This window comes from Odontesthes bonariensis, chromosome 6 (assembly GCF_027942865.1).
Source record: "Odontesthes bonariensis isolate fOdoBon6 chromosome 6, fOdoBon6.hap1, whole genome shotgun sequence".
Classification (NCBI taxonomy): domain Eukaryota; kingdom Metazoa; phylum Chordata; class Actinopteri; order Atheriniformes; family Atherinopsidae; genus Odontesthes; species Odontesthes bonariensis.
Window position 1 is genome coordinate 891,715 of NC_134511.1, and position 15,759 is coordinate 907,473.

Below are 15,759 nucleotides of genomic sequence, written 5' to 3' on the forward strand. Positions count from 1 at the left end.
TGACCTCTGACCTCTCTCTGACCTGTGACCTCACTCTGACCTCTGACCTTACTCTGACCTCTGACCTCACTCTGACCTCTGACCTCACTTTGACCTTACTCTGATCTCCTGACCTCACTTTGACCTGTGACCTCACTCTGACCTCTGACCTCTCTCTGACCTGTGACCTCACACTGACCTCTGACCTTACTCTGACCTGTGACCTCACTCTGACCTTTTTCTCAGGAAGAGGAGGGGCCAGATGTGAAGGCAGCCTCTCCTGAGATCCTATTGGTCCACGCCACAGAATGCAGCGGTCAGTTTCATGCAAATCAGATCAGAATCTGCAGTCAGGTGGCTGATTGGTCGATGTTAACGTGTGTGTGTGTGTGTGTTTGCAGGTCAGGACCTGTACCGCGAGGCCTTCCTCTGCACCTACAGGTGCTTCATCAGCTCCAGAGATGTCATCAGCAAACTGCAGCACAGATATCCTTCACTTACCTTACCTTCCACACTCAGTACCTGATACACCTGAGACACTGCAGCACTTACAATCATTTCAGGAGTGCTCGTAAAGCAGAGCGCCACATTCTGCTCAAAGGAGAACACACTGGAAAAAATGCCCCTCCAAAAATAATTAAAAAAAACAACAAATAAAAGACGTTTTTGCTTGAAATAATCCAAAAAATCTGCCAATGGAACTAGTGAAAATCGGCTTGTCCAGATTTCTTGAAATAAAATGTGATATTTAGGACTTTTGAGATAAAAGTGATCTTGAAATTAGCTTAAAAACCTCTTCAAATGTAAAAAAAAAAGCTTGTTTCATATGAAATCCGACTCAAAACAATTTGTTTTCAAGACATTTTATACTTAACAAGATATTCCAGATGTATTGTCTTCAAACAAGTCCCTATATCTGGCTGAAATGGTACTTGTTAGGCAGTTTACAAGTTTATTTATTTAACAAAGAGACAGCATATATTACTGGCATTTAAAACAAAATGCAAAATATATAAGACTGTAGCCATGAGGCTAATTTCCATCTTTAGTCCCTTGACAGGTTTGATGTTCCTTAAAAAAGAAATAAAAAAACAAGTATTGCACACAATTGTAAAATTAAAAAGTCAAAGATATCTCACTCATTTTAAAGTAAATAATACAAAATACAAATACAAAGTTCAATACAACAATAAGTTAAGAACAACTGCCAGTACCAACTATATAGAATTATGTTGACAGTATTGTTTATTGTTTACAGGGAGTCTTATATCAAGTGTAATGAGATACTCAATGAGACTAATATACTTGGTAAGATTTAGATTTTTTCCAGTGTGTGAACAGGGCGGTATGATGGTCCTGTACGAGTGTTTCTCACCTGGATCTGTGGCCTGGACTCTGAGTTCCTGAGTCACATGTTGTTATAAACACAGAAACACGGTTTCAGAACAACAGTTTCACGCCATAAACAGGTTATATATTCTTGCAGTGAACACAAAGGAAATTACACAAGAAAACGTAAGATTTCAACTTATAAATTCATCCGGTAGGAAGAAAAGCTCCGGTCCAACAAACAAAACTAACTCATAACAGTTTTTCCTTAACATCCACACGCACAGACACCTGTGTGAACAGCAGGAACCTGCAGACCTGATCGCTGCCAAAAACACCAAAAACACCTTTCTGCTGCTGGTCAGAGTCGTCGACGACCTCAGGTGAGACTGGCAGACGCACACCTGAACCACACAGAGGCTTTGGAACATAGATATGTATAGAACCATAGATATGTATAGAATCATAGATATGTGTAGAATCATAGATATGTATAGAATCATAGATATGTGTAGAATCATAGATATGTGTAGAATCATAGATATGTGTAGAATCATAGATATGTGTAGAACCATAGATATGTATAGAATCATAGATATGTGTAGAACCATAGATATGTGTAGAACCATAGATATGTGTAGAACCATAGATATGTGTAGAATCATAGATATGTATAGAATCATAGATATGTATAGAATCATAGATATGTGTAGAATCATAGATATGTATAGAATCATAGATATGTATAGAATCATAGATATGTATAGAATCATAGATATGTATAGAATCATAGATATGTATAGAATCATAGATATGTGTAGAACCATAGATATGTGTAGAACCATAGATATGTGTAGAACCATAGATATGTGTAGAATCATAGATATGTATAGAACCATAGATATGTGTAGAACCATAGATATGTATAGAATCATAGATATGTATAGAATCATAGATATGTATAGAACCATAGATATGTGTAGAACCATAGATATGTATAGAATCATAGATATGTATAGAATCATAGATATGTATAGAACCATAGATATGTGTAGAATCATAGATATGTATAGAACCATAGATATGTGTAGAACCATAGATATGTATAGAATCATAGATATGTGTAGAATCATAGATATGTGTAGAATCATAGATATGTATAGAATCATAGATATGTATAGAATCATAGATATGTGTAGAATCATAGATATGTATAGAATCATAGATATGTATAGAATCATAGATATGTATAGAATCATAGATATGTATAGAACCATAGATATGTGTAGAATCATAGATATGTGTAGAACCATAGATATGTATAGAACCATAGATATGTATAGAACCATAGATATGTGTAGAACCATAGATATGTGTAGAACCATAGATATGTATAGAATCATAGATATGTATAGAATCATAGATATGTATAGAATCATAGATATGTATAGAATCATAGATATGTATAGAATCATAGATATGTGTAGAATCATAGATATGTGTAGAATCATAGATATGTATAGAACCATAGATATGTGTAGAATCATAGATATGTATAGAACCATAGATATGTGTAGAACCATAGATATGTATAGAATCATAGATATGTGTAGAATCATAGATATGTATAGAATCATAGATATGTATAGAATCATAGATATGTATAGAATCATAGATATGTGTAGAATCATAGATATGTGTAGAATCATAGATATGTATAGAATCATAGATATGTATAGAACCATAGATATGTGTAGAATCATAGATATGTGTAGAACCATAGATATGTATAGAACCATAGATATGTATAGAACCATAGATATGTATAGAACCATAGATATGTGTAGAACCATAGATATGTGTAGAACCATAGATATGTGTAGAATCATAGATATGTGTAGAACCATAGATATGTATAGAATCATAGATATGTATAGAATCATAGATATGTATAGAACCATAGATATGTGTAGAACCATAGATATGTATAGAATCATAGATATGTATAGAAACATAGATATGTGTAGAATCATAGATATGTACAGAATCATAGATATGTGTAGAACCATAGATATGTATAGAATCATAGATATGTATAGAAACATAGATATGTGTAGAATCATAGATATGTACAGAATCATAGATATGTGTAGAACCATAGATATGTATAGAACCATAGATATGTATAGAATCATAGATATGTATAGAATCATAGATATGTATAGAATCATAGATATGTATAGAATCATAGATATGTATAGAATCATAGATATGTATAGAATCATAGATATGTATAGAACCATAGATATGTGTAGAATCATAGATATGTGTAGAATCATAGATGTGTGTAGAACCATAGATATGTATAGAACCATAGATATGTGTAGAACCATAGATATGTATAGAATCATAGATATGTATAGAATCATAGATATGTATAGAACCATAGATATGTATAGAACCATAGATATGTATAGAATCATAGATATGTATAGAATCATAGATATGTGTAGAACCATAGATATGTGTAGAATCATAGATATGTATAGAACCATAGATATGTGTAGAACCATAGATATGTATAGAATCATAGATATGTATAGAAACATAGATATGTGTAGAATCATAGATATGTACAGAATCATAGATATGTGTAGAACCATAGATATGTATAGAATCATAGATATGTATAGAAACATAGATATGTGTAGAATCATAGATATGTACAGAATCATAGATATGTGTAGAACCATAGATATGTGTAGAATCATAGATATGTATAGAAACATAGATATGTGTAGAATCATAGATATGTACAGAATCATAGATATGTGTAGAACCATAGATATGTGTAGAATCATAGATATGTGTAGAATCATAGATGTGTGTAGAACCATAGATATGTATAGAATCATAGACATGTGTAGAATCATAGATGTGTGTAGAACCATAGATATGTATAGAACCTAACCTGATTCTACACAGATCTATGATTCTATACACATCTATGATTCTATACATATCTATGATTCTATACATTTCTATGATTCTGTACACATCTATGGTTCTACACATATCTATGGATCTACACATATCTATGATTCCATACATTTCTATGATTCTGTACACATCTATGGTTCTACACATATCTATGATTCTACACATATCTATGATTCTACACATATCTATGGTTCTACACATATCTATGGATCTATACATATCTATGATTCTATACATATCTATGATTCTATACATATCTATGATTCTATACATATCTATGGATCTATACATATCTATGGATCTATACATATCTATGATTCTATACATATCTATGGATCTATACATATCTATGATTCTATACATATCTATGGATCTATACATATCTATGATTCTACACATATCTATGATTCTATACATATCTATGGATCTATACATATCTATGGATCTATACATATCTATGATTCTATACATATCTATGGATCTATACATATCTATGGATCTATACATATCTATGATTCTATACATATCTATGGATCTATACATATCTATGATTCTATACATATCTATGGATCTATACATATCTATGGATCTATACATATCTATGCTTTGGGAGGCTTTAGGATGTGAATGCCTGTGTGTGTTGGTAGTTCCACGGAGCTGGACTCTGATTTGCTGCTGCTGCTCATGGACCTGGTGTTCAGCCTCCTGATTGGTGGAGAGCTCGGACCGGCCCACCTGCTGCATAAAAATATTCTGTCCAAGATGGAGAAGAGGTGGCGGCTGATGGACTCTCCTCAGTCCCTCCGCCCGCTCGCTGCCAAGGGGGTAGCTGCCAGGTACCCACCCTGACCTCTGACCTCTAACCAGGACATCTCATGCTGGGCTGTCATTGGTCGGTTTCTCACCCGTCCTTCCTCTCGTCCCACAGACCAGGAACTCTCCTGGACTTCAGGAGTCTGGATTTAGCTGAGCAGCTGACTCTGCTGGACTCTGAACTCTTCTGTAAAATTGAGGTACTCACCTGTCTGTCTCACCTGTCTGTCTCACCTGTCTGTCTCACCTGTCTGTCTCACCTGTCTGTCTCACCTGTCGGTCTCACCTGTCTGTCTCACCTGTCTGTCTCACCTGTCTGTCTCACCTGTCGGTCTCACCTGTCTGTCTCACCTGTCTGTCTCACCTGTCGGTCTCACCTGTCTGTCTCACCTGTCTGTCTCACCTGTCTGTCTCACCTGTCGGTCTCACCTGTCGGTCTCACCTGTCGGTCTCACCTGTCTGTCTCACCTGTCGGTCTCACCTGTCTGTCTCACCTGTCTCTCTCACCTGTCGGTCTCACCTGTCTGTCTCACCTGTCTCTCTCACCTGTCGGTCTCACCTGTCTGTCTCACCTGTAACCTCACCTGTCTGTCTCACCTGTCCAGCTTCCAGAGGTGTTGCTGTGGTCCAAAGAGCAGAATGAGGAGAGAAGTCCAAACCTGACAGAGTTTACTCAACACTTCAACAATGTCTCCTTCTGGTAAAGTTCTGACCCACTGAAACAAAACACTCTTATTCAGCTGGTTAACGCTCTTATTCAGCTGGTTAACGCTTTTATTCAGCTGGTTAACGCTCTTATTCAGCTGGTTAACGCTCTTATTCAGCTGGTTAACGCTTTTATTCAGCTGGTTAACGCTCTTATTCAGCTGGTTAACGCTCTTATTCAGCTGGTTAACGCTCTTATTCAGCTGGTTAACACTCTTCTTCAGCCGGCTAATGCTCTTATTCATCTGGTTAACGCTCTTAATCAGCTGGTTAACACTCTTCTTCAGCTGGTTAATGCTCTTATTCAGCTGGTTAACGCTCTTATTCAGCTGGTTAACGCTTTTATTCAGCTGGTTAACGCTCTTATTCAGCTGGTTAACGCTTTTATTCAGCTGGTTAACGCTCTTATTCAGCTGGTTAACGCTCTTATTCAGCTGGTTAACGCTCTTATTCAGCTGGTTAACACTCTTCTTCAGCCGGTTAATGCTCTTATTCATCTGGTTAACGCTCTTAATCAGCTGGTTAACACTCTTCTTCAGCTGGTTAATGCTCTTATTCAGCTGGTTAACGCTCTTATTCAGCTGGTTAACGCTTTTATTCAGCTGGTTAACGCTCTTATTCAGCTGGTTAACGCTCTTATTCAGCTGGTTAACGCTCTTATTCAGCTGGTTAACACTCTTCTTCAGCCGGTTAATGCTCTTATTCATCTGGTTAACGCTCTTAATCAGCTGGTTAACACTCTTCTTCAGCTGGTTAATGCTCTTATTCAGCTGGTTAACGCTCTTATTCAGCTGGTTAACGCTCTTATTCAGCTGGTTAACGCTCTTATTCAGCTGGTTAACACTCTTATTCAGCTGGTTAACGCTCTTATTCAGCTGGTTAACGCTCTTATTCAGCTGGTTAACGCTCTTATTCATCTGGTTAACGCTTTTATTCAGCTGGTTAACACTCTTATTCAGCTGGTTAATGCTCTTATTCAGCTGGTTAACGCTCTTATTCATCTGGTTAACGCTTTTATTCAGCTGGTTAACACTCTTATTCAGCTGGTTAAAGCTCTTATTCATCTGGTTAACGCTTTTATTCAGCTGGTTAACACTTTTATTCAGCTGGTTAACGCTCTTATTCAGCTGGTTAACGCTCTTATTCATCTGGTTAACGCTTTTATTCAGCTGGTTAACACTCTTATTCAGCTGGTTAACGCTCTTATTCAGCTGGTTAACGCTCTTATTCATCTGGTTAACGCTCTTATTCAGCTGGTTAACGCTCTTATTCAGCTGGTTAACGCTCTTATTCAGCTGGTTAACGCTCTTATTCAGCTGGTTAACACTCTTATTCAGCTGGTTAACGCTCTTATTCAGCTGGTTAACGCTCTTATTCAGCTGGTTAACGCTCTTATTCATCTGGTTAACGCTTTTATTCAGCTGGTTAACACTCTTATTCAGCTGGTTAATGCTCTTATTCAGCTGGTTAACGCTCTTATTCATCTGGTTAACGCTTTTATTCAGCTGGTTAACACTCTTATTCAGCTGGTTAAAGCTCTTATTCATCTGGTTAACGCTTTTATTCAGCTGGTTAACACTTTTATTCAGCTGGTTAACGCTCTTATTCAGCTGGTTAACGCTCTTATTCATCTGGTTAACGCTTTTATTCAGCTGGTTAACACTCTTATTCAGCTGGTTAACGCTCTTATTCAGCTGGTTAACGCTCTTATTCATCTGGTTAACGCTCTTATTCAGCTGGTTAACGCTCTTATTCAGCTGGTTAACGCTCTTAATCAGCTGGTTAACACTCTTCTTCAGCCGGTTAATGCTCTTATTCATCTGGTTAACGCTTTTATTCAGCTGGTTAACGCTCTTATTCAGCTGGTTAACGCTCTTATTCAGCTGGTTAACGCTCTTATTCAGCTGGTTAACGCTCTTAATCAGCTGGTTAACACTCTTCTTCAGCTGGTTAACGCTCTTATTCAGCTGGTTAACGCTCTTATTCAGCTGGTTAACGCTCTTATTCAGCTGGTTAACGCTCTTATTCAGCTGGTTAACGCTCTTATTCAGCTGGTTAACGCTCTTAATCAGCTGGTTAACACTCTTCTTCAGCCGGTTAATGCTCTTATTCATCTGGTTAACGCTTTTATTCAGCTGGTTAACGCTCTTATTCAGCTGGTTAACGCTCTTATTCAGCTGGTTAACACTCTTCTTCAGCCGGTTAATGCTCTTATTCATCTGGTTAACGCTTTTATTCAGCTGGTTAACACTTTTATTCAGCTGGTTAACGCTCTTATTCAGCTGGTTAACGCTTTTATTCAGCTGGTTAATGCTCATGTTCAGCTGGTTAACGCTCTTGTTCAGCTGGTTAACGCTCTTAATCAGCTGGTTAACACTCTTCTTCAGCCGGTTAACGCTTTTATTCAGCTGGTTAACGCTTTTATTCAGCTGGTTAACGCTCTTATTCAGCTGGTTAACGCTCTTATTCATCTGGTTAACGCTCTTATTCATCTGGTTAACGCTTTTATTCAGCTGGTTAAAGCTCTTATTCAGCTGGTTAACGCTTTTATTCAGCTGGTTAAAGCTCTTATTCAGCTGGTTAACGCTCTTAATCAGCTGGTTAACACTTTTATTCAGCTGGTTAACACTTTTATTCACCTGGTTAACACTCTTCTTCGCTAATAATGTCTTCTTATTATTAGTTATTAATGATTAGTGATGAGCTGACCCATCATCCATGTGTGCCTTCAGGGTTCGCTCGGTCATCATCCTGCAGGACAAACCTCAGGACAGAGAGAAGCTGCTGCAGAAGTTCCTGAAAGTCATGAAGGTAAATGTTGCAGAGATTCCTTTTCACGCTCAGAGCTGCTTTCATACTTTGAAGTCTTGGTGATGGAGACACAGTAACACGTTTACTCTCCATGACCCATGGAAACCGTGGCTTTGGCCCAGATGTCTCAGCTCTGTCTAACCCCTTCTATGGAGGCATCCTCTCCACATTTCCTTTGGAAGATTCTCCTTGCTGTTTTCACCTGTTGTGGCTCCACTGACAGACTATTTGTCATGTTTTTAGTTTGATGTTTTATCATGTTTAGGTTGTTTATGTTTTGGTTTTTGAGTTCATGTTTCATTCAGGTCTTGCCATTGTTTTTCCCCTCACTTCCCATGCCAGGTTGTTAGTTTCACTCACGTCACCTGTTTGTCATTGTCCCCAGCTGCACTCACTCACTCCCAGTTTAGTATTTAGTTCCCAGGCTCTCCTTTCATTTTGTGGAATCTCTTCCCTGATATCACCACTCCTTTGCCACGTCAAGCTACGCCTTTAAAGATCAGTGTTTTTCATGTCAAGTCTTTTGTTTTGTCTCAATATATACAGTATATTTTTTTAATAATTAGTTTATTAGGACATTATCAGTAGACCCAAAATCAGTGTCACAGGAGAAGGAATTACAATATCCATTTCTCTTTCATTCAACACACAAAAACAAGAACAAAAGAAAATAAACCCCATCCACCCTCCCCTCCCCCATTGGTCTGTACTTATAGTTTTACCCAAGCAACCCTAAGCATTTTATAGTCTATATAATGTGCTCTAATCTATGGCTAGTACTTTACAAGTCTAGCTAAAAATTAGTTTGGAAACTGCAGATACTTTCTCAAAATAAAAGAGGAAAGGCCGCCATGTAGTGAAAGAATTCTCAACTGATCCTCTTAAAGAAAATTAGATTTTTTTTTTTCCAGTTTAAAGAATAACATCACATCCTCTATCCAGATGTGCAGTCCTGGAGCAATTGGTGACTTCCAATGTAGGAGGATACGTCTACGGGCAATTAGAGAGGCGAATGATAGTACATTCTGTTTTTGTGCGCTGAACGTAGGGTAGTTCAGAGGCACCCCAAAAATTCGCAATAAATGGACAAGGTTTTATATCAGTCTCTAAAACTTCAGACATGATTTTAAAAAAATTCTTCCAAAAACCTGTCAGCTTTGAACAGCTCCAAAAAGTGTGGGCAAGATGTGATGGAACAAAGGTACATCTATTACAGGCCTCACTAGTACCAGGAAAATATTTTGCCAATTTGGCTTTGCTTAAGTGCATCCTATGTACCACCTTAAACTGTACTAGGTTAAGACGGGCACATTATATAGAATAATTCACTTGTAGTTTGGCTTTATCCCACCATTCATCCTGAAACTGAACTTCCAGTTCGGCCTCCCATTCACATTTGATTTTGTCAAGAGGAGAGGGGTTTAATTTCAGAATAAAAGTATATAATTTGGATGTTAGTCCCACTTGCATAAATGGCTTATCAAGAATATGTGGTGATGATGCCTCCTGAGGCAGATGTGGAAATGTAGTGCAATGGTCCTTAACAAAACTCCGAAGTTGAAGATATCGAAAGAAATGGTTTTGGGGGGAGATAACATTTTTCTGACAAGGATTTGAAATCTGCAAACATACCATTGAGGAATAAGTCTCTAAATGATCTGATACCTTTATAACTCCAGAATGCAAGAGTCAGAGTCAAGCTTTGAGGGCAAAAAGTAGTGATTATTGCATAACGGTCCAAAGAGGGCAAAATTATATAACTTGAAGTGTCTTCTAAAGTGTTTTCAATGTTGACAAGACCACTGGATTAGAGGTATAATTTCTTGTTGGGATAGGGAAGGAGGAACATGTCAAGGCAACATTAGAAGTCATGTGACAAGGAAGAGACTCCATTTTACACCAATCTAAACCTCCTTCATATCTCCAGCTCAGTATTTTATGCATATTTGCTGCCCAGTAATAGAAAATAAAATTTGGGAGACCCAATCCCCCCTCCCATCCCACTGCCTGCAGAGCACTCCTTCTTATTATTGCCACTCCTCCTGCCCATACAAATGAAAGAATAATCTCATCAAGTTGCTGAAAAAATGATTTAGTCAGGAAGAGTGGAAGACACTGAAAAAGAAACAAAAACCTGGGCAAAATATTCATCTTTATAGTATGCACTCTGCCCGCCAGTGACAATGGCAACTTGGTCCATTTTTGTAGATCTTCTTTGACCTTAGTGAGTAACTTATCACAGTTAAGTTTATGTAGATCCAGAAATGAATGGGCAATGTTAATCCCCAAATATCTAAAACTGTCTGAGGTGAGATGGAAGGAGATGTGACCTTGTTTAATCTGTTTTGCCAAATCATTAATTGGGAAACAAACTGTTTTTTTGTAAATTGATTTTATACCCTGAAAAAGTACCAAAATCTGAATTATTCCATGTGTACATGAGACAGGGTCTGTAATATACAGTATAAGGTCATCAGCATACAGGGAGATAAAATCCTTAGCATTTCCTCGATGTATGCCCTGCAAATGTGTTGATGTTCTCAATTTTATGGCTAAAGGTTCGATGACTCACGCAAACAATAAAGGTGATAGTGGACATCCTTGACGTGTTCCATGGGAGAGTAAAAAATATGAGGAGCACTGATTTTTTTTGTGTGAACACGAGTTTTAGGCGATTTATACAGTAAGCGTATCCAAGAGATAAACTGCTGACCAAATCCAAATTTCCCCAGTAATTTAAACAAGTATCCCCATTCAACCCTATGAAAGGCTTTTCTGCATCTAAAGAGAGTACTACTTCAGGCTTTGTTGCCGTGGATGGTGCAGATATTATATTTCTAAGATGGCGAATATTGGAGAACAAGTGACGCCCTCTAATAAAACCGGTCTGATCCTCAGAGATGATGGAAGGGAGGCACGACTCTAACCTTTTTGCGAGAATTTTTGCAAGCACTTTAACGTCTACATTTAGGAGAGAGATAGGTCTGCAAGAACTGCATTCTGTTGGGTTTTTGTCTTTTTTTAAAATGACTGAAATCGTGGCCTCTCTTGTCTGAATAATTTTCATGAATTCATCCAGCAGTTTAGTCTTGTTATCCGGCTCAGCCGCGCCTTTTGTTTAACTTTGTTTCTGTGAATAAAACCCAGTCTTTTTTGCCGTACACCTCTGAGTCCGTGTCCTGCCAACCCACCAAACCCGTCACGACACTATTCACCTCAGAGTGCCGTTCCATGATGGTGGAATGACCTGCCGAGCGCTACCAGAACAGAACTGAATATCTTCATGAATCTCTTGAAGACCCAGCTCCTTCTCTACTGCCCTTTCTCTTTCTGAACTCTATCTCTACACGGTCACCTCTGACAGAACCTGACTGCTGGTTTCCTTCTGCATAGCTTATTGTTAGCTTATTGTTAGCTTTGACGTTAGCTTTGACGTTAGCTTTGACGTTAGCTGTAATATGTCCTCATTTGTCAGTCGCTTTGGGTAAAAGCGTCAGCTGAATGCAGAAACATAAACACACTGCGTCTCCCGGCAGCACCTGCGGAAGCTGAACAACTTCAACTCGTACCTGTCCATCCTGTCGGCGCTGGACTCCGCCCCCCTGCGTCGCCTCGACTGGCAGAAAAGCACCTCTGAGGTCAGGATCGCTGGTTTAATTCAGTTTCGGTTTAGCCTGTAGCCGTCCTGTAAATCTGTTTTCCGTCTGTTTTCAGACGCTGGAGGAGTTCGGCTCTTTGATCGACAGCTCGTCTTCTTTCCGAGCGTACAGAGCCGCTCTGGCTGAGGTGGAACCCCCCTGCATACCCTACCTGTAGGTCAATAACACCCACAGATACCCCGCCTGTAGGTCAATACACCCACAGATACCCCGCCTGTAGGTCAATACACCCACAGATACCCCACCTGTAGGTCAATACACCCACAGATACCCCACCTGTAGGTCAATACACCCACAGATACCCCACCTGTAGGTCAATACACCCACAGATACCCCGCCTGTAGGTGAATACACCCACAGTTACCCCGCCTGTAGGTCAATACACCCACAGATACCCTACCTGTAGGTCAATACACCCACAGATACCCCGCCTGTAGGTCAATACACCCACAGATACCCCACCTGTAGGTCAATACACCCACAGATACCCCACCTGTAGGTCAATACACCCACAGATACCCCGTCTGTAGGTCAATACACCCACAGATACCCCGTCTGTAGGTCAATACACCCACAGATACCCCGCCTGTAGGTCAATACACCCACAGATACCCCGCCTGTAGGTCAATACACCCACAGATACCCTACCTGTAGGTCAATACACCCACAGATACCCCACCTGTAGGTCAATACACCCACAGATACCCCGCCTGTAGGTCAATACACCCACAGATACCCCAACTGTAGGTCAATACACCCACAGATACCCCACCTGTAGGTCAATACACCCACAGATACCCCACCTGTAGGTCAATACACCCACAGATACCCCGCCTGTAGGTCAATACACCCACAGATACCCCAACTGTAGGTCAATACACCCACAGATACCCCACCTGTAGGTCAATACACCCACAGATACCCCACCTGTAGGTCAATACACCCACAGATACCCCACCTGTAGGTCAATACACCCACAGATACCCCACCTGTAGGTCAATACACCCACAGATACCCCACCTGTAGGTCAATACACCCACAGATACCCCGCCTGTAGGTCAATACACCCACAGATACCCCGCCTGGGTTAGCACCCCAATCAGAGGTGTGACCAGAATGGCATGTGTGGGGCAGTTAGCTCATCTGGGGGGGCAGAAAACAATACCTGAAAAAAATGGGTGGAAGACCACTACTACAACTTTAATAATAGTAATAGTAATAATAATAATAATAATAATAATAATGGTAATAATTAAATTCAGTAATGAAAATATGGTCACACTAGCATAAATCATGACCGTCAATTTTAATTTTTAATTTTAATGAACATGCTCCACATTCTCGGGGCGAGACATCCAGCCAACTCCAGCTTTTTATTACCTTCATCAAGTCTACATTTCAGATCATTATATACAACAAAAACATCAGAAAATGTGAAAATCGCCTTTTTTTTCAGCAGCAAGGGGTTAAGTTTACGGGGGGGGGGGGGCGACACGATAACAAAAAAATAAATAAAGCTATAAACTTTGCAGATATATGCTTTTTTTTTAAATCACCACCTGCATTTATTCTATCAATACAAGACACAAACAGAGATAATAAATCGTGGCCTTTTTTCTGTCCGGTTTTCTGTGAATGGACAGGGCATTTCTCAGGGGGGCAGTTCCCCCCCAGCCCCCCCGTAGCCACGCCCCTGACAGTTTTCTCTGTCCGTCTGTGCAGGGGTTTGATTCTTCAGGACTTGACCTTTGTCCACCTGGGGAATCCTGACACCTTGATGACCTCACAGGGTTCAAAGGTGAACTTTTCCAAGCGCTGGCAGCAGTTTAACATCCTGGACACTCTGAGGAGCTACCAGCGGGTGTAAGTTACCTGCAGCCCCGTCAGTATTCATTCATCCCGGTGTTACTGTGGACTGAGCGCGTTTCTCTGTGCAGGCGCTACTCTCTGCACCCTGACGATGACATCATATCGTTCTTCAATGACTTCAGCGACCACCTGGCAGAGGAGGCTCTGTGGGAACTCTCCCTCAGGATCCGGCCCAGGAACGCTCCTCGAGCCGCTCAACGATGAGCTGCGGTGGAACGAAGGCGTTCACATCAGCCGCCGACCATCAGGGCGCCGCGGGAGGCCACCACGTTGTGACTGCGTCCGACCGGCTGGAGTCACCTGAGACTAACTGATGCTAACCCGTTGCTAACCTGAACCCAACCAGTACCAAACTGAACTGCTGCTGTGCTCATACTGGGATAATCTGGGCAACATTAGCCTGGAGCTAGGATAGCCAACATTAGCCTGGAGCTAGGATAGCCAACATAAGCCTGGAGCTAGGTTAGCCAACATTAGCCTGGAGCTAGGTTAGCCAACATTAGCCTGGAGCTAGGTTAGCCAACATTAGCCTGGAGCTAGGATAGCCAACATAAGCCTGGAGCTAGGTTAGCCAACATTAGCCTGGAGCTAGGTTAGCCAACATTAGCCTGGAGCTAGGTTAGCCAACATTAGCCTGGAGCTAGGTTAGCCAAGTATTTATATGGGCTGTGTTCGAAACCGCCTACTACATACTGCATACTACATACTACATACTGGATACTACATACTACATACTACATACTACATACTCATCGATCAGACAGTATGCAGAGCATTTACCCACAATGCATTTCGCTCCTGCCCGAGCCGAAATCAGCCGGCCTGAAGCTGATTTCTCTTAAGCTCTAAACTCTGTAAACTTTAGCAACATTTGAAACATTTTCAGGTGAGAAAGTAGTCGTTTAGATCCCCAACGTGTTGAAAACCTGACAAAATACCGGCTATTTACAATTTTGTTCCCACGAATTCGGCGCTACTAAAGCTAGCCGCAGTGAGCAACGCACTTCCGGTTATTTTCACAAAATAAAATACTCGTTGCCTTTTATCATAGGGAAAGCCATTACCATACAATTGGTGCTTTTGTTTTGAAAACAGGAAGTGAACCTACCCTCGTTGTAGCTAGCTTGAAACTGCCGTTTTGACAGGAAATGACGATCGGCGACGTCACGTTACGTTGCATCTTGGGTAGTTTGAGTATGAGTAGTAACCTCATGATGCATACCCAACATTTCAGAGAATCTAGTATGCATCCGGGAACTTAAAAAAGTTAAAGTTAGTATGAGTAGTATGAGTAGTAGAAGTATGCGGTTTCGAACACAGCCAACTCATCAGTATAACAGAGTCGAACTGATTCCATCCCAACTTGAAAGTCTTCATTTTTGAGCTCAACAATATTCATTGGTTGCCCGTGTATTAAAAGTGGTGATGGCTGCAGTAACGACCTGTTATTTAGCACTTGAGTTAGTTTGTCTCATCGAATCACAGTATGAATATTTAATAAAAGTATGATTTAAAAACAAACTGAAAGCACTGAGGTCTGCACCAGGAAAGTCCAAAACATTTTGGAATAAGAATAAAAACACTCAATCAAGTA

At 40.0% G+C, this 15,759-nt stretch overlaps 1 protein-coding gene across 1 annotated transcript in view; it reads left to right on the forward strand.

The window, feature by feature from the left end:
* LOC142381773 (rap guanine nucleotide exchange factor 1-like) overlaps window positions 1-15,151 on the forward strand; it is a 40,605-nt gene extending 25,454 nt beyond the window's left edge. The window contains exons 13-23 of the mRNA XM_075466976.1: window positions 226-295; window positions 381-465; window positions 1,590-1,691; window positions 4,956-5,144; window positions 5,237-5,321; window positions 5,727-5,821; window positions 8,559-8,637; window positions 12,174-12,275; window positions 12,352-12,449; window positions 14,019-14,159; window positions 14,234-15,151. Coding sequence (XP_075323091.1) covers window positions 226-295; window positions 381-465; window positions 1,590-1,691; window positions 4,956-5,144; window positions 5,237-5,321; window positions 5,727-5,821; window positions 8,559-8,637; window positions 12,174-12,275; window positions 12,352-12,449; window positions 14,019-14,159; window positions 14,234-14,369 — 1,182 coding nt within the window. The 3' untranslated portion in view covers window positions 14,370-15,151. The remainder of the gene's footprint in view (window positions 1-225; window positions 296-380; window positions 466-1,589; window positions 1,692-4,955; window positions 5,145-5,236; window positions 5,322-5,726; window positions 5,822-8,558; window positions 8,638-12,173; window positions 12,276-12,351; window positions 12,450-14,018; window positions 14,160-14,233) is intronic.
* The last annotated feature ends 608 nt before the right edge of the window (window positions 15,152-15,759 follow it).